Consider the following 20,265-nt stretch of genomic DNA (forward strand, 5'->3'; position numbering starts at 1 on the left):
CAAAAGGGGGATAAGGAAGGACATTTATAAGTGCGACACTGGCCTGTGCATAAAGGATTGTCACAGCATAACAAATATCTATGGATTATTTTACCCTATTATTATACAACCTGACTGCCCCTGATGTACTCTGCCCAGCTCACATATGCACCACATTATAAACTGAAATACCAGTAAAACTCCAAAACAAAACTACTACCAAGCAAAATCCACGCTCCAAAAGATAAATGGTGCCCCGTCCCTTCTGAGTTCTACAGTGTGCGTAAACAGCAGTTTACTTCTCCCGGGTATGGCGGTGCCATATATGTGGAACCCTTTTAACAATTTTTAGGTTGTGCGTCTCCAGTGGCATAAGCTGGGCATGACCTATTTCTCACTGAAATGTCACACCTAGGGAAAAATTTTAATTTTTGCTTTGCACCATCCGCAGCGCAATCTTTTATGGAAAAGACCTGTGGGGTGAAAATGCTCGATACACCCTTTAATAAATGCCTTGAGGGGTGTAGATTCCTAAATGGGGTCACTTCTCAGGGTTTTCTTTTATTATTTCACATCAGAGCCTCTGCAATTGTGAAACAATACTGTGTAAATTGCCAAATTAGCCCTCAATTTCGCATGGTACTCTTTCACTCCTGAGCCCTGTCGATAGTCCAGGCAAAAGATTAGGGCCACATGTAGGGTGTTTCTAAAACCGGGAAACAGCATAATAATTAGAGAGCTGTCTTGTTATGGTGGCACAAGCTGGGTACCACATATTGGCATATCTATGGAAAAAATCCCATTTTCAATCTGCAACATCGTGTGCACACTAATTTCTGCAAAACACCTGCAGGGTTAACGTGCTCATCACACCTCTAGGTGAAGTCCTCTGGTCACTTCTGGGGGTTTCTACTGTTTTGGTCCCAGAGGGGCTTTGCAAATTCGACGTAGCGACCAGAAACCAATCCAGCAAAATCTGTACTCCAAAAGCCAATTGCTGCTCTTTCCCTTCTGAGCCCTACCGTGTGCCCAAATAGCCGTTTATGACCACATATGGGGTATTTCCGTACTCCAGAGAAGTTGCTTTACAAGTGTTGGGGTTCTTTTTTTCCTTTGTTGGGAAAATGAAAATTTTTTTGCGCTAAAGCTACGTCTTATTGATGGAAAAGGATTGTTTTTATTTTCACTTCCCAATCCTAATAAAATCTGTGAAACACCTGTGGGGTCAAAATGTTCACTACACCCCTAGATTAATTCCTCTAGGGGTGTAGTCTCCTAAATGGAGTCACTTTTGAGGCGTTTTCTCTGTTTTGGTCCCTCAGGGGCTTTGCAAATGCGACATGGCCTCCGCAAACCATTCCTGATAAATTTGAGCTCCAAAAGGCGCTCTTTCCCCTCTAAGCCCTGCCGTGTGTCCAAACATCCGTTTATGACCACATGTGGGGTATTGTTTTAATCGGGAGAAGTTGCTTTACAAATGTTGCAGTTCTTTTTCTCCTTTTAGTCCTTGTGGAAATGAAAAACAATTAGCTAAACCTACATTTTCTTTGAAAGAATGTAGATTTAAATTTTCACGTCCTAATTCCAATTATTTATGCAAAAAACCTGTGGGGTCAAAATGCTCACTATACCCCTAATATCCTACTAATTTCCTTAAGGGGTCTAGTTTCCCAAATGGAGTCACTTTTGGGGGATTTCGACTGTTTTGGCACCGCAAGAGGCCTGTGCTGCAGTCCAGTAGCATACTAGGGCCACGTGTAGGATATTTCTAAAAACTGCAGAATCTGGGCAATAAATATTAAGTTGCGTTTCTCTGGTAAAATCTTTAAAAAAAAAAATTTGTAAATTTCACCTCTACTTTGCTTTAATTACTGTGAAACGTCTAAAGGGTTAAGAAGCTTTCTAAATGCTATTTTGAATACTTTGAGGGGTGAAGTTTTTTAAATGGGGTGACTTTTTGAAGGTTTTTAATATACAAGGCCCTCAAAGCCACTTCACAACTGAACTGGCCCCTGTTAAAATAGCCTTTTGACATTTTCTTGAAAATGTGAGAAATTGCTGCTAAAGTTCTAAGCCTTGTAACGTCCTAGAAAAATAAAATGATATTCAAAAAATGATGCCAATCTAAAGTAGACATATGGGGGATGTTAATTAGCAACAATTTTGTGTGGTATAACTGCCTGTCTTACAAGCAGATGCATTTAAATTTCGAAAAATGCTACTTTTTGCAATTTTTCGCAAAATTTTGGTGTTTTTCACAGTTAAATACTGAACAGATCATATCCCAGTAACAAAGTCCAATGTGTCACGAGAAATCCATATCAGAATCGCTTGGATAGGTAAAAGCATTCCGAAGTTATTACCACATAAAGTGAAACATGTCAGATTTGAAAAATGAGGCTCTGTCGGGAAGGTCAAAAGTGGCCAAAGCGGGAAGGGGTTAGGGCCCTAATGTTAGGGAACCAAGAAAGGTAGGCCTTAAGCATATCCTGCTGGAAGCGAACGTGCCCGTATTCTACCAGGGCAACACTTTACCAGAAAATTTCCCAAACTGCAAAGATGCATAGTGTGTTCCAAAAGGGGGATAAGAAACGACACCATTTATCAGTGCCACGCTGGCCTGTGCAGAAAGGAATGCCACACAGCATAACAAATATCTGTGGAAAATTTTGTTCTGTTTTTTTACCCCATTATTATACCACCTGACTATGCCCTGATGTACTCCTCACAGCTTGCATATGTCCCACATAATAAACTGAAATACCAGTAAAACTCCAAACAGTCCTACTTCCAAGCAAAATCCGCGCTTCTTTGAGCCCTACAACGTGCCTAAACAGCAGTTTACTGTCATATATGGCATGGCCATAACCGGGAGAACCCTTTTAACAATTTATGGGGTGTGTGTCTCCAATGGCACAAGCTGGGCACAACATATTTGATACGGAAATGGCATATTTGGGGAAAATTGCAATTCTTACTTTGCACCATCCGCAGCTAATTCGTTTCTGGAAAACACCTGTGTGGTCAAGATTCTCACTACGCCTCTTGATAAATGCTTTGAGGGGTGTATTTTCCAAAATGGAGTCACTTCTTGGAGGTTTCTTTTACTATTTGACCTGAGAGCTTCTGCAATTTTGAATCAATACTTTGTACACCATCAAATTAGGTCTCAAATTCATATGGTACTCTTTCACTCCTGAGCCCTGTTGTATGGACAGTGGTGTCAGGCGCTTCCCCAGAGCCGGAGTCCTGGGCCGAGCTCTAGTATAGGCTCTGCTCTGGGACTCTGGGGAAGCCTCTGATATCATTGTGCATATATGGACAGTGATGTCAGGGGCTTGCCCACAGCTGGAGTCCCGGAGCAGACCCGCTTCTAGCGGTTGAAAAAATGCAGCGTAATCGTTAATAAATTGACCTGCGGTGTGGAATTTAAATCCGCAGCATATCAATTTATGCTGCGCTTTAGTTGATTTTCTGTTGTGGGTTTAAGTGTTGCGACTTTTACATGGCCTGCAACGTCATTCCGAGAGGCCGGACTACGCGCAGAGAAGTGGGAGGGGGGAGTTTGGATGTTTTTTATGTTCGCCAGCGCTGCATTCCGCAGTGGAAATTTTGGCCGAAAAAATGCACCACAATGTGTTGGTGTTTTTCATGTCGAATACGTTGTGTGATTTATTTATTTTCTTCTGCAACACAAAATTTGCAGCAGAATCTCAAGAAAAACGCTTGTAAATCTGCACCAAATAGTGCATTTTTCCTGCAGCGGTTTTACCGGCGGATTTAGTGTTAAACATTGGTTCTAGCAAAGTATATATGCGCCTGCAAATTTCCAGCGGTTTTTACCGTGTTTTCGCTGCGTAAACGCTGTTAAAACCGTAACAAATCTGTTTTGGAATTTCTGCTCCCCATTGCATTCTAATTTTCTAAATCTCATCCACTTTGCTCCTACTGTAAATGCCTCGGAATTTCCGCACAGAATCTGTTGCGGAAATGCCACAGCGTTTGCACTAAGTAGGAACCCGGTGCAGCATGTGATTGGCTTCAGCGGCGGTCATATGGGATAAAGCTTGCAATGAATCTATAATGAGTTCTTAAAGGGAATGTGTCGCTAGAGATTTATTTTATTTTTTTAGTTAAACAATTGTTATTTAAGTGATTACACATTGTTTTAATTTTTAGATTTTTTTTTTCACAAGTCAGGAAATATTATAAATTAGATTCTAATTTATAACATTTCCATGTGCTCGTCACTAGAGGGAGCAGTTCCCAAAATTGCAGCATTGGCATGTGCTAAAGCAACCTCATTGCTTTATGCTGCAAATTTGGGGTAGACACACTCTCTCTAGTGTCCTCACACAATCCCCCCCCCCCCCTCCCTTATTCTGGCTAGTGGCAGGAGAAGGAGGGGGTTGAATCTTCAAAGCTCCTACACTGTGTCGCCATTTTCTTAGCGAATGCACAGTTTAGGAGGATTAGATACAGTGCTAATCAGACCGTATAACACGAACATAATACACACATCACATACACGAACATAACTTACCTGCTCCTGCCGCCTCCGCTCCTATTCCTTGCGTCTTCGCTTCCTTGAATATATGGCCGGAAGCAGTAGCCGGAAGTCGTCATCTGACTGTCCGGCAGCAGCTTCCGGTCCACATGAAAATGGCGCCGGAATTCGCTCTGCTAACGAGCTTCGTTTTGGTCTGTGTGGGAGCGGAGCATGCGCCGTTCCCACACAGACGGCGTACGCTGGAGTGAATGGAACGGCTTCCGTTCGCGTTCTCTATGGGGATGTATGTGCCGTATTCCATCTCTGTATGTGTCGTTAATTGACACATACAGAGATGAAAAAAAAATGGCAGCCACCATAGAGAAGTAAGAAAAAAAATAAGTAGAACACAAATAAATAAAATGTATTTTAATATCATACTAAAAGCAATATTATAAAAAAAAAATTTCATGACACCTTCCTTTTAAATCTCAAAGTTTTTAACTACATTAGAATGGCTACATATTTATCAGATGGAAGGAGTTGAGCGGAAAACATGGGAAAAACTGATGAAGTGTTTATTTAATGAACAAGATCGATATTGTGGTTTTAATAGAAAAAAATAGTTTCTTTTTTTTTTTTTTTCTGTGCGCCCAAGAAAGAGGGGTTCAATGTATTCTAATTAGAGTCAGAGATCGGAGAATATGTATCCTTGTGACCTTCTATTGATATCGTTGGTTATTCTATTATTCATCTTATTGAAATAAATTATTTAAAAACCAAAAAAATAGTGCCATCCAGGCCGACCTCCTGGGATGATGTTTCTTCTAAGTGACCACCGCTACACCCTGTGGTTGGCTGCGGTGGTGACATGGGATGAAACATCATCCCAGGAGGCCAGCCTGGAGGAAGAGAAACAGACTTCTGGGTGTTTTTTTGTTTTTTTTCTCTGAGTTGCATTTTTTGCGGAATCGCTGCGAACCCGCTGCAAAAAAAAAACGCAATAACTTCTATTTGTTGAAGGTTTTACCTCCTCATTGAATTCAATGGGGGAAAACCTGCAACAAAGAAGCAACGTTTATGAAAATACAATTGACATGCTGCGGACTAAAAACTGCACCGCAGGTACATTTCTGAGCTTTTTTTCCGCTTATCATTTACGCAGCGTGTGGATGAGATTTGTTCTATCTCATCCACTTTGCTGTTACTGGATTTGCTGCGGATCTTCTACAACGAAATCTGTTGCGGAAAAACAATGGTATTTACGCAACGTGTAAACTGACCCTTAGGCCTCATGCACACGACCGTAGCCGTGTGCACGTCCGTGATTTTCGGGTCGGCCGGCTGCGGACTGTCGGCCGCCCGCAAATCGCGGGACATGCGCATGGCCGCCGCCATTGTTTTCAATGAGCCCGGACCGCAGAACCGGGCCGTAATAAGACATGCCCGTTCTTTCTGCGGTCCGGGCTCCCGGGCCGTGCAAGGACTGCAAAAACTACGGTCGTGTGCATGGCCCCATAGAAAAGAATGGGGCCGCAATTCTCCCGTCGATTTTCGGGGGAATTGCGGCCGCAAAAACACGGTCGTGTGCATGGGGCCTTAGGCCGAATGCACACGTAGTGGAATTTGGTGCAGAAAATGTGCATTAAAACTGCAGGTAGATCCGGAGGGAAATTCTGCACTTAAAAGTGCACCTATTAGTGCGGGTTTTTTTAATGCGTTTTTAGGTGCAGTTTTTAAGTTTTGATGCGGAAATAGATGCGTTTTTATGCTGTGGAGTTGGGTGCGTTTTCTTTTAAAACTAGTCGGATACAATTCACAAGCGGAAAGATAAATTGACATGCTGCGGATTTTAAAATACACACATTGAAGGTCAATATGTGTAGAAAAAAAGCCAATGTGTAGATGAGACTAACTGAGATCTAATTTACTTTGCTGGTACTGTATTACGCTGTGGGTTTGCCGCATGAAAATACTCATGGCAAATTCCCACATAATACTCATAGTGTACATTTGGCCTTACAGTGGATTCTAGTATGTTTATTTTGTTTCTGTTGCATTTTTACATATTTCTTCTATTTTATTTTATGTTTTTTTCAAGTAGAAGAACAATGTTGAAAATACATCAATCTTATCAGCTGAAAAAAGGCAAGAGAAAGGTGGAAGTGGTACTCCCACTCGTAGATCTGTAGTACCACAAAGGTTCAAAGTACCTCCAGGTAAGGGAATTTTTGTAAACTTGGATTTGAACAAAGAATTAAACTAGATATTTGTTCATGGATATACCGATGTATATGTGTATGGGTTCTGTTGTAAGTGATCAAAGTAGTGTTGTTTTAATCTGTCAGATTTGTTGTTCCCCAAGACATGAGCATAACCAGATGTAGCAGGCTGGCATTTATCACTTTTACCCTATTACATTAAGGCCTTATTCACACGTACGTGTGCGTTTTGCGCACGCAAAAAACGCTGCGTTTTTTTGCGCGTTGCAGTTCCGTGTGTCATAAGTGTTTGCTGCGTGGCTGCGTGATTTTCACGCATATGCCATCCTTATGACACACGGTATTGATGTTTAGAAAAAGAAATGAAGTGGTTTTATTTTTTCCTTCATTTCTTGATCTACTGTTTTCAATCACTTCTGTAGCGTCTCTGTGATATTTACAGCAAGGCAAGCGTAATCTCGTTTGAAATGACAGTTTACAGCGTAATCTCGCGAGATTATGCTTGCCTTGCTGTAAATATCACACAGACGCTACAGAAGTGTCAGGATCCTGAATAGACATAACGTCCTGGCTGGTAGTGATATATATTCATTGTCAGGACACTGCAGTAACATTATAGTGTGTTTATGTGGCTGCACATAGCGATATAGCTATATCGCTATCTGCAGTGTAAATGAATGGAGAGAAGTGCATGACGCTGATTGGTCAGCGTCATACACTCCTCTGTACAACGCCCACTTGGTCAAAAAGTAAAACACGCCCAGTTGTCCATTGCAAAACTCATTAGCATAAAGCTAATATAGGTCATAACTTCGTCAAAAATGATAGTTTTTCTAAATAAAAAAACACTGCTGTAATCTACATTACAGCGCCGACCACACTATGTACAATATAGGCCACTTATAATGTGGTGACAGAGCCTCTTTAAACACGTTCGTGTGAATAAGGCCTAATATGTATACTCAAGGATCTTTCACTCAACGGTTGTCTTATTTGTATGGCCAGATTTTGTTTGCAGTGTGATGTTTATATATTATAACACAGCAAAATAATTCAAAGTCTACATGAGCGATTTGTTATCTAAACAATGAAGGACCATGTAGTACTGTAAGGCCCTTTTTCACATTTATGTTGGAGCATTCCATTGTTCTGCACCATGAGAGGAGCAGAACAAAGGGATGCCTGACGCAACGGTTCCATTGCAACACGGACGCTACCGGCAGCCAACGGAACCCATTGACTTGAACGGGTTTCGTCTGCATTCCGTAGAGGTGTCTGTGGTTTTACTGGAAACAATAGCGCAGCATGCTTATTGTTTCCAGTTATCTCTGCTGGATCTGCGATGGAGGCCTACAACGCAGATGTGAACGGGCCCTAACGTGTCATGCAGTTGCCTTTACATTGTATTATAGTTGGCTGCACAAGTGATGGAGGTCACTCGTGTGCCATCAAGGTGTTTCAAACAAATGTAGTATAAAAAACAGTTAAGAGGGCCAGTCAAAATTGAGACAAGTTGTCAAATGTTGCTTGGAGTACAATTAGGTCTGTTATTAAAAAATGGAAAGATTATGGCACAGCTGTAAATGTGCAAAAAGCAGGCTATACTAGAAAGGGAAGTCACAACAGAACTGTGGCAACCCTGAAGACGTGGCTATGAATTTAACAACGGTTACCGGAATACTTCTTAGGCTACGTTCAGACGAGCGTGCCTGACTTGCGCGCATAAAATGCAGCGTTTTTCCTACATTTCTGTCCATGTGCGTTGCATATTGGCATCAGTGTGCATTGCGTGTTGCATGCGTTTTTCATGCCCGTGCAAGAAGTTTTTTTTTTTTATTTTTTATTTTATTTCTCTGATTTTCAATGTATTTGATGCGTGAAACACGGATGTCTTCCATCTGCTGTCCGAGGTTTTCACGCACCCATAGACTTCAATGGGTTACTAGATGTGCTGACGCAGTCATGGCCAAAATATTAGACTGAAGTTTTAGACCTGTATGTCAACTGATACCCTCCCAGGAAACTTATCCAGATGCAAATCATAGGTTATATCGGAGAGAAGTAAGAGACACAGACACTGCTTGTGTGCTCAAATATTGTTCTCTAGTTTATTGCCAAAATCTCATCACAATAATATCTTTCAAAAGGGCAATAGGCTTGTGGTTATCCAATCACAGACAAGAGAGACTTTTTTTAAATTTAAAACTCTGATTCTCATGAAACTCTAAGCCATCTCTGCCGCAAACGCTATCCATATTCTTCAGGCCAGAATAAGTTCTTATCTTTGTTTCACTTGCAATGAAAGGGCCTTCTCATATTGTTTACAGTTACAAGGTCATTACACATTTCTTGTACCAGACTCCGATAAGAATTCAGAGAGACACATAGCTGAGGTCAGCATAAATATACGGTCTTAACGCAGCAGATGACTTCTTAATCACTAAATGGGTTCTTTGGAATACAAGAAGGATGCAAGATATACCAGATGGAGTTTACACAAAATGGAATCACTTAAACACATTTTAATCACTTTACCAAGGTGTGTGAAAACACACCAATGTAGGACATTCAGTGAGTTTCACGCAACAGACACGCTGCGTAAAAAACAACGCATGTGGGAATAGCCCCATTGAATTGCATGGGTCTGTGGGTGATTTCAACGGACAGCACACTTAAGGCACTTCAGTTTTATGGAAGAGCGCCAAATAGAAGGCCTTGGTTTAAAAAAAATAGAACAAATGCAACGAGACACAGAGAAATCCTAGAGGATAACCTGCTAATTAAAAATGTATTTTCCAACAAGACCATAATCCCCCAAAAATATATGAAGCCAAAGGAATTTTCCTAACAAAACCAATGTTAATGTCCTTGCATGGCCAAGTCAAGTATAGATCTCCCTGAAAATGAGAATTTTGGGCTGCATGCTCAAGGTCCACATCCAACTTCAGAATGTTTGAACTGTCAGGTCTCCACATTTTTCTTTTGACCTGAGACTTTTCTCATAGACATAGATTTAAAGATATCATGCTTGGCTGCCTGCATCTGCCACTAGAGGGAGCATGGGAGCTAACTCAATGTAATTACGGAGTATGCCGTAATATCCTAATCTCCCTCTAATGGCGGCTGCAGGTAGACAGAACATAAAGCACATAGTTTTCTGTAAATGCTGTGGGCAGTTAACTTTCTGTGGTAAATGCTGCAGTGGGTTAGCCCACAGTCTAATGTAAACACTGCCTCTGGTCTGTCCAGTCTGGTGTAAATGTTCAGTCTGTAGTCTAGTGTAAACGCTGCAGTTGGTCAGTCCAGTCTAATGTAAACGTTGCGGTCAGTTAGTTTACAGTCTAGTGTAAACATTGCGGTCAGTTAGTCCACAATCTAGTGTAAATCCGGTGTCCTGACAGTTCACAGTCTAGTGTACATGCTTTCTACATTTTTAGACTTAACCCCTTCCCGACATTTCACGTATCCATACGCCAAAGAAGGGAAGTATGGAGCAGGCTGACACAGTGAACCTGCTCCATACGATGACGGTGTCTGCTGTATGTTACAGCCGACACTTCAGAGTAACTAGCGGCATCGCGCTCGAGCGCGATCCCGCTAGTTTAACTCGTTAAATGCTGCGGTCAATACTGACCGCAGCATTTAAATCGTCAGAAAGAGGAGGGCCACCCCCTCTAACAGCTCATCGCGCCCCCCGCAATGCAATCGCAGGGGGGAGATGGTTGCTATGGCTGCCTGGGGGCTTAATGAAGGCCCCCAGGTCCGCCATTTTTGTGCACCTATTAAGCCTTGCCTCCGGCAGGGCTTAATAGGTGCCTGTCAGAATCGCGATATACTGCAATCTATTAGTATTGCAGTATATCATACAAGCGATCTAACGATTGCTGGTTTAAGTCCCCTAGGGGGACTAATAAAAAAAGTAAAAATGAGTTAAAGTTTTTTTTGGTGTAAAAAAAAATAAAAAATTCAAAGTTCAAAAAACCCCCCTTTTCCCATTTTCCCCCTAGAGCATAGTAAAAAAAAAAAACATAATTGGTATCGCCGCGTCCGCAAAAGTCTGAACTATTACAATATAAAAAGTGATCAAATCGTCGCATGTACCCCAAAATGGTATGATTAAAAACTACAGTTTATACCGCAAAACATAAACCCTCATACCGCTTAATCGACGGAAAAATAAAAAAGTTGTGGCTCTCGGAATTTGGCGACGCAGAATAAATTGTATTTTTTACATGTAAAAGTAGTAAAATCTAGAAAAAACTATATATTTGGTATCGCCGTAATCTTATTTGACCTACAGAATAAGGTTAACATGTTGTTTTTAATTGCACAGTGAATGCCGTAAAAACGGCGCGCAAAAAACCATGGAGGAATCGCTGTTTTTTTTTTCATTTTCTACCCCACAAATAATTTTTCCCCCGTTTCCTAGTACATTATACGGCAAAATAAATGGTGCTACGAAAAACTACAACTCGTCCTGCAAAAATCAAGCCCTCATAGTACCATATAGATGGAAAAAATAAAGATGTTATGGCTTTTGGAAGGTGGGGAGGAAAAAACTAAAATGAAAATCTGAAAGTTGTTTACGACGGGAAGGGGTTAAAAGCCAAAGGTGCCCAAGTGTTTTTTTGTTTTATTTATTTTTTTAGCCCGGAGCCCTTACCGTTTTGAAAAATCATTGGTGAACCGTTGCATTATGATTTACCTTGATAAACATTTTTAATATACATTTTATAAATTGCCAGAACTATTGTTAATCTATCTTTACAACTAACCGCAAAACTGTATGTATTTTGTGACCCTGGTCGAAGTTGTAGTCCTATCTTTGCTATATTTTGTTAGTGGAAAGTCCTTCGCATATATTCGCTAACTTCATGTGTTGTCCATGTTTTACCTTGTAGCGCCACCTAATGTAGCAGATGGAAGTTTCTTCTGTAAAGAGAACTTACAGTCTACTTTATTGGATGGCCATAAGATTGCACGTCCAGAATTCAATTTCTCTGCTATAGATGGTGAGTACGATATATGTTGTTAAAGGGGTTTTCCAGTTATAAAACACATTTTCGTATATACTTTTAGGGAATTCTGAGCTAGTAAAAAGTGATCCTTTGTTCTAAGCTATTCAGAGTGGAGCGCTATTATAAAGAGTACCTCTTGCTTTTGAGAACCTGTGCTGCATTACACAGACAACTCATTGATAGGAATGTGCACTGTGTAATACTTGTTTTCCCCTGTGGAAGTGCTGCAGGGAAATTGAACACTTACCGCCAGGTTTTGCCACTGATAACAGCTGATTGATTGTGATCTCAGCAGTTAGACACTTTGTGATTTGTTTATTGTCAAGGGGCTCTTCTAACAAGTTTAGATTTTCCGAAGTGGACAACCGTTTTATAATAGCCTTATGCAATTCTAGATGTCATTTATCTGAAGGCTGATGCAAGTGGTTAAAAATTTTTAAACAAAATTATACCAGTGGAATTTTGTAGATTAATAACTTTAAAAGAACAATGACTGCGTTAGGAGCTGTTCACGTCTGCGTCAGGGCTTTCCGTTCTGCTCCATCAGAGGAGCAGAACAAGGGGACACTGGAAGCAACGGCTCCATTGCATGCTGCCGGCAGAACCCATTGGTTTTAATTCTTTCTGTCTGGGCGTGTCTGTGATTTTACCAGAAACGATAGCGCAACGTGCTGCACTATAGTTTCCGGTAATCACCGCCATATTTGCGACGGAGGCCCCTAACATAGCCTCCAACGCAGATGTGAACAGTCCCTTAGTTTTAACATGTGGTGTGTTTGTTTGTTTTTTTGTGTTTTTCACTCAGATAAAACAATGCAAAAACTAAACAGAAGGTCCCCATCCACATCAGAACAGAGAAAACCTAAGAAAGAGGCTCCCTCTGTAAGTGCTTGTATAGAGAAGAAATTATTGAACATGTTTGCTTGTATATATGTTACTTATGGGGTTCTCCTGTAGAGTCTCCATGGCTATACTTCTGTCTTTTTATTTTTTTTAAGAGAAATTCCATCATGTCAGAACATTGTTTTGGGACTGTGACCTCTAAAGCACTCCGACCACTTAGAAATCTCAGATCAATTCCAGATGCTCACAGCAGTCTATAGTGCCTACTTGCACCTGCACGATACAAAGGCATTGTATATTGGAGTTTTTGAATGATCAAATATAATCCCCTGAACACAAATATGCTTGATATTATTAGAGCTTGGTATACAGGAAAACAATGTGGTCTAAATTAAAACCTAACTTTTACGATGTGCCCCAAAAAGGAACCAATAAAAATAACAAAATAAGCCTTCACATGGCTACATCGGAATGCGGTGATCCAAAAACAAATTATGTGAAGAAAAAAAGGGTTTTGCACTTGCAAAATTAGTAAAACACAAAACTCCCTATACATATTTGATATCGCCATAATCGTACTGACCCATAGAATACAGTTTAACCGTTAGAAGGTTGTATTTCTGAATCGTGGTTGTAGTACTAAGTTTTCTAAAGTTTGGGATATTTGGAACAACTCCCCTTTAAACCCCTCTGCTGTTTCACCAGATACTGTGAGAGAGTAACATAGGTGACCCACATTTTTATTATGTATCTCCTTGAACTTTCTGTGCCTGATTTATTAGATTCTCATGGGTGACACAGGTCCTAGGCTGTTTTTGTTTTCTTTTATTTCTGTTCCTGTTTTTTTTTTCCTTTTTTATTATAATGGTCATACATACTTCAATGTAAACCAGTCTAAGCGCCATTGTTTATGGCATTTTCTATTCCTGGAATATACTGTGTGTTGTCATTACTTGACTTTCTGTATGTACATTTCCTTGTTCCAATGTGATGTATTTTACAGTCAGAGATGTGTGACTGATTTTATACTTATTTATGCAACAGTTCGTAATAAAACGACTTTTAAAAAAAAAAAAAGTTTAACCGTTATTTACACCACATGACGAACTGCGTTAAGTTAACCCCTTCCCGACATTTGTCATAAGTATACGACATGGAAAGCCAGTGGTTCCCGCAAAATGTCGTGTACTTACGCCAAATGCTTGGCACCGGCTCAGAAGCTGAGTCAGTGCCATCATCCACGGATATCGGCTGTATCGGACAGCTGACATCCTGCTGTAACGGCGGGGACCGAAGTTCACTTCGATCCCCGCCATTAACCCCTTAAATGTAGTGATCGGTTTTGACGGCTGCATTTAAGGTGTTTGCAGCTCTTCGACACCCCAGCAATGAAATCGCCGGGGTGTCGGTGGCTGCAATGGCAACCGGAGGCCTAATACTGGCCTCCCGGTGTGCCTAGCACGGAAAACTTCCAGCCCCCGTCCGGAGGCGGGGCCTGAAAGGCTTCCGTAGCCGCCGGCAAGATGGCGCCGGCTCATCAGCTGTATGTTACAGCTGACATCCACTTGTAACGGCAGGAACCTGGAGCTGCCTCCGATCCCTGCCATTAACCCCTCAGATGCAGCGATTGGATGCGATCGCTGCATCTTTGTGGTTGCTAGCAGATCGGCAGCTGTGCCCTGCAATCGCACTACTGCCAACTGCTATTATGACACCAGGAGACCTAACAATGGACTCCTGTTTGCCATTACGGAAGCCAATTAGGCTCCGCTCGGAGGCGAAGCCTAATCGGCTTGCTGTCAGTGAATGACACTACGTAGGTAGTGCAATGTATTAGAAAAAAAAATCTGACAGTTGGACCTTCAAGTCCCCTAGTGGGATTAAAGTAAAGTGTAAAAAATATAATAAAAGTTTCAAGTAATAAAATAAAACACAATCGCCCTTTTTCCCTTATCAAGTCCTTTATTATTGAAAAAATAATTAAACCATACATATTTGGTATCGCTGCGACCGTAACCGCCTAAACTATAAAACTATTATGTTTATTCCACGCGGTGAACGGCGTAAAAAATAATGCCAGAATTTCTGTTTTTTGGTTACTTTGCCCTACAAAAATTTAAATAAAAAGTGATCAAAAAGTCACATGTATCCAAAAATGTTGCCTCTAAAAACTATAGCTCGTTTAAATTAAAAAGTTATGGTTCTCACAACATGGCGACAGAAAAAATACATTCTTTTTACAAAAAGTTGTAAAACAAAGTTCTATAAATTAGGTATCGCCGGAATCTTATTGACCCGCAGAATAAAGTTAACATTTAATTTATAACGCGTGGTGAACGCTGTATAAAAAAAAACCTAAAAAAACTATGGCAGAATTGCAGTTTTTTGGTCACCTGGCCTCTCAAAAAATAGGATAAAAAGTGATCAAAAAGTTGCATGTACCCTAAAATGGTACCCATAATTACAGCTCATCCCGCAAAAAAACAGCTCTCCTACCACTACGTCCATGAAAAAATAAAATTAGTTAAGGCTCCAATAAGTCAGGAAATAAAAAATATTCAGTTGTGCAGATCAGAGGGGAACATTTAGTCTGTTTCAAGAGGCGATTTATTGAGGTGCAAAATGTACAAAAAAATCTCCTGGCCAGGAAAGGATAACATGTGATCTAATACATCTTCATATATTCATTAAATCACTTGTATGATAAATATACATATATTCTCCCTAAACATAGGGACAGACAATTCATTTAGAACAATCGCTGGGTTATGTTCACACTTGCGTTTTTTAACTATGTATTTTTTATCATCAAGGTGGCCACCATTCCCATTTATAACAGGTAGAAATATTTTTGGGGATAAGAATTTCCTGTATAGTATAATTCCCATCCTGGGAGATTGGCCATCTCAAAGCAAATAGGCTGATTTAACGGCAGATTTTTTATGTTGTTTTACTCTTCCCTCCTATTCAATACGACCTTGGATTTTGAAGGGGATCAATAATAGTAGGCAGTCTATTAATAGACCCAAAGGTCTGAATATATCCCACTCGATCCTTTTTATTCAAAAGCGACCAATTTTCCAAGATTTTATATGGTAACTTGCGTTATAATTCTATATGTTTTACCTCTAATTTTCCGGTGAGCATCTGTGATCCATGTGCGGGAGCAGGCAGTTCACGGGCGGAACGAAAGGCCTTCCAAAAGGTAAGTTCCAAGCTGTATGGCCATATATTTCTCAACACCTTTAAAGCTCCACTGCAACGTCAGATGACTTTTAATTTCTTCAGTGTGTCCACTTACTCCACACCGTACACCAAGTGGCACAAGGTCCGGGAGGGCAAGAGCATATGCCGGCAGTAAGGTGAATTTCAATTCACATGGTATCCCCTTCCATATGATGTCTCCAAATTCAATCAGGGATTTGCAGGGCCGGGTTTAGACGTCACTACCTGCCCAGCTTGATTAGGTCAGCTGACGCGTTTCATCCCCGAACGGGATTTCCTCAGAGCCGTTTAGCAAGTGTAGCCAAAGACATTGTATTTATAGTGTCCCAACATTCTTTATTGGTTCCTCAATTGCAAGTGTCAAGAGGCTTTATTTTATATATGTATAGATTGTATGCAATTATCTCTACACAATACATTTAATTGTAATTTATATTTCATTCAAAACAAATAGATCATTTTATTGTCAATCTATATCTATAAGATATTATATTTAACAAAATAGTAGAGGATCAGTGGTATGTCTTCAACGTAGTTCAGATAGTCAATTAAGTCCCATACCAATAGCATGGGGCAGCGTAATATTTTTCTTTTTATTTTCCCCCTCCCATACAATATAATTTCCTATAGTATTCAACTCTATAATTTTTATTCATAATTGTACTAGATAAATTTGCAACACATTGTGTATTTAGATGTTATTATTGATCCATAGGGGAACAAGGAAATAAATGCCCCCATGAGTCTATTCTCACCATATAGCTAATTTCTCACTTTTTATATAGCCTTATGCATAAATTAATTTATACAGTATCTCAGGGAGGGCAGGGAAATAGGTCCCACGCCTAAAAAGGCAATAGAACCCGGGTCCCCACCCACCCTGAGAATCCGCACATATATTACTAATTTGCCGGAGAAAAGTTCTTCCGATAACGTAATTTTAATGCATGATTTTTATTTGTATCACAATTCTATATGGATGGAACTAACAAGATATTCTCCAATCAATACAATGAGTGCCTACTTATAAAAGGGGAGAATTATTTCCCCAACAGTATAGTCTAATCACTTTGCAATCTTTTGATGCAAGGACTTATAAGAGTAGAAATGGAGCCATCTATATATCCCAAGATTTAATTATTCCATATTCCGGGAGCATATTTGTCCCCTTAGTTTCCATTATTTTCATCACATCCCAAAAATAGAACCTTTAGATAAGGATATTTCATCTATACTAGAAACACAATTGAATTTATTATAGAGATGTTCGTATTTATTTTAAATTATAATGGTTTCTCTTTTGATGGCAAGTATTATCGGCAGACACATGGAACAGCCATGGGATCCTCCTGTGCACCATCATACGCTTGCTTACACCTGGGATGGTGGGAGGAATTCATTGTATATCCTCACCCCCTCTTCAGGAAGCGTGCATCCACTTGGCTCAGATATATGGACGATATCCTCTTGTGTTGGAAAGGGTCTTTGGATTCTCTAAATGATTTTTTTAGGGATCTTAATATCAATAACCTAAATATCCTTTTGACTTTCACTCATAGAAATACTATAAGTTTTCTCGACCTTAATATCTATAGGGAGGAGAATAGACTTAAAACAACCACGTATCGAAAACAAACATCGGGTAATACCTTATTGGCAGCAAGTAGTCATCTCCCCTCTCAAATTAGGGGGATTCCAATCAGTGAGTTCCTTCGGATCCGACGGAATTGCACTGATTTTGAAAACGTTAAAAATGAAGCTCAAGATCTATCCTCCCGCTTTAAAAATATGGGGTATCCTAAAAAATTAATTAAGAAAGGATATAACAGGGCACTTAGACAAAATAGAGAGGATATCATTAAGAGAGACAAAAGGGATAATAATGACAACAGAGTTAGATTTATCTCTAGGTATGGGTCTTATTGGGACATATTGCGGAATCTTATGATAAAGAACTGGCCACATTTAACATTGGATAAAATAATCCATTCAATAGTAGGGAATATTCCAAGTATGGTTCCCAAAAGGGCCCCTACATTAAGGGACAAACTGGTCAGCTCAGAATTTAAGAGAAATACTCCAGAAAGGGACCTATGGTTGCAGAAACGCCCAAAGGGAATGTTCATGTGTGGCTCATGTAGGTGTTGCAAGTATGTAATGAAGTCAGATACTTTTTCCGATAGTGAGCACAAAAACGAATTTAAAGTTTTACAATTTCATTAATTGTCGCTCATCTATGGTTGTATATTCTATTATTTGCCCATGTGGGAAGCAATATATCGGGAAAACGAAACGTGAGTTGCATATACGTATAAGTGAGCATATTTTAGATATTACTAAGGGGGAAATTAAAAATCCACTAGCAGCACACTTCAAGACACACCATGAACAGTCACCTACTGGTTTGAAGTTCATGGGAATCTATCAATTATTTGAAGACAGAAGAGGGGGCGATCGGAATCGTATACTCCTACAAAAGGAAACCATGTGGATTTACACGTTGGGTACCCTAAATCCTAAGGGACTAAATAACGAAATAAAGTTTAATATGTTCCTTTGAGCATAAAGTGTTGGGAGCGGGTTGATTTCTGCTGGGATGGCTGTTTACCAGCATCCAGAGCGGTCTCCACTTGCTCCCTACCACTTCCATGCCCTTCTCTCCTGATGATATTGGGCCATACATCTGACTTTTTCTCTATATTCGTAAAACTTTTTCTCTTCCCTCAAATTCCTAGGGAAAAAAACAACAATCTTGGGTTGGGGGAATAGAGATTCTATTCAAATATCGCTCCTTTCCACCCTTCTCTCTTAAACAATAAATGGTTAATGTCTGTTCCAAATGGGCAATATAAAATTTGAGGGTGCCAGTAAATGGGTTTATTTTTGTTTTCCTGTGGTCCCTTTAAGTAAATTGTGTTTCTAGTATAGATGAAATATCCTTATCTAAAGGTTCTATTTTTGGGATGTGATGAAAATAATGGAAACTAAGGGGACAAATATGCTCCCGGAATATGGAATAATTAAATCTTGGGATATATAGATGGCTCCATTTCTACTCTTATAAGTCCTTGCATCAAAAGATTGCAAAGTGATTAGACTATACTGTTGGGGAAATAATTCTCCCCTTTTATAAGTAGGCACTCATTGTATTGATTGGAGAATATCTTGTTAGTTCCATCCATATAGAATTGTGATACAAATAAAAATCATGCATTAAAATTACGTTATCGGAAGAACTTTTCTCCGGCAAATTAGTAATATATGTGCGGATTCTCAGGGTGGGTGGGGACCCGGGTTCTATTGCCTTTTTAGGCGTGGGACCTATTTCCCTGCCCTCCCTGAGATACTGTATAAATAAATTTATGCATAAGGCTATATAAAAAGTGAGAAATTAGCTATATGGTGAGAATAGACTCATGGGGGAATTTATTTCCTTGTTCCCCTATGGATCAATAATAACATCTAAATACACAATGTGTTGCAAATTTATCTAGTACAATTATGAATAAAAATTATAGAGTTGAATACTATAGGAAATTATATTGTAAGGGAGGGGGAAAATAAAAAGAAAAATATTATGCTGCCCCATGCTATTGGTATGGGACTTAATTGATTATCTAAACTACGTTGAAGACATACCACTGATCCTCTACTATTTTGTTAAATATAATATCTTATAGATATAGATTGACAATAAAATGATCTATTTGTTTTGAATGAAATATAAATTACAATTAAATGTATTGTGTAGAGAATTGCATACAATCTATACATATATAAAATAAAGCCTCTTGACACTTGCAATTGAGGAACCAATAAAGAATGTTGGGACACTATAAATACAATGTCTTTGGCTACACTTGCTAAACGGCTCTGAGGAAATCCCGTTCAGGGATGAAACGCGTCAGCTGACCTAATCAAGCTGGGCAGGTAGTGACGTCTAAACCTGGCCCTGCAAATCCCTGACTGAATTTGGAGACATCATATGGAAGGGGATACCATGTGAATTGAAATTCACCTTACTGCCGGCATATGCTCTTGCCCTCCCGGACCTTGTGCCACTTGGTGTACGGTGTGGAGTAAGTGGACACACTGAAGAAATTAAAAGTCATCTGACGTTGCAGTGGAGCTTTAAGGGTGTTGAGAAATATATGACCATACAGCTTGGAACTTACCTTTTGGAAGGCCTTTCGTTCCGCCCGTGAACTGCCTGCTCCCGCACATGGATCACAGATGCTCACCGGAAAATTAGAGGTAAAACATATAGAATTATAACGCAACTTACCATATAAAATCTTGGAAAATTGGTCGCTTTTGAATAAAAAGGATCGAGTGGGATATATTCAGACCTTTGGGTCTATTAATAGACTGCCTACTATTATTGATCCCCTTCAAAATCCAAGGTCGTATTGAATAGGAGGGAAGAGTAAAACAACATAAAAAATCTGCCGTTAAATCAGCCTATTTGCTTTGAGATGGCCAATCTCCC

The 20,265-nt window shown here is 39.9% G+C and overlaps 1 protein-coding gene across 3 annotated transcripts in view; it reads left to right on the forward strand.

Annotated features, from left to right (window-relative positions):
* The window catches only part of HAUS8 (HAUS augmin like complex subunit 8), a 178,193-nt gene that overhangs the window by 76,611 nt on the left and 81,317 nt on the right, over nt 1–20,265 (forward strand). For all 3 annotated transcript variants that reach the window (XM_075825313.1, XM_075825314.1, XM_075825315.1), the window contains exons 4-6: nt 6,573–6,687; nt 11,592–11,702; nt 12,514–12,590. In XM_075825313.1, coding sequence (XP_075681428.1) covers nt 6,573–6,687; nt 11,592–11,702; nt 12,514–12,590 — 303 coding nt within the window. The remainder of the gene's footprint in view (nt 1–6,572; nt 6,688–11,591; nt 11,703–12,513; nt 12,591–20,265) is intronic.

The sequence above is a fragment of the Rhinoderma darwinii genome, chromosome 1 (genome assembly GCF_050947455.1).
Source record: "Rhinoderma darwinii isolate aRhiDar2 chromosome 1, aRhiDar2.hap1, whole genome shotgun sequence".
Taxonomy (NCBI): domain Eukaryota; kingdom Metazoa; phylum Chordata; class Amphibia; order Anura; family Rhinodermatidae; genus Rhinoderma; species Rhinoderma darwinii.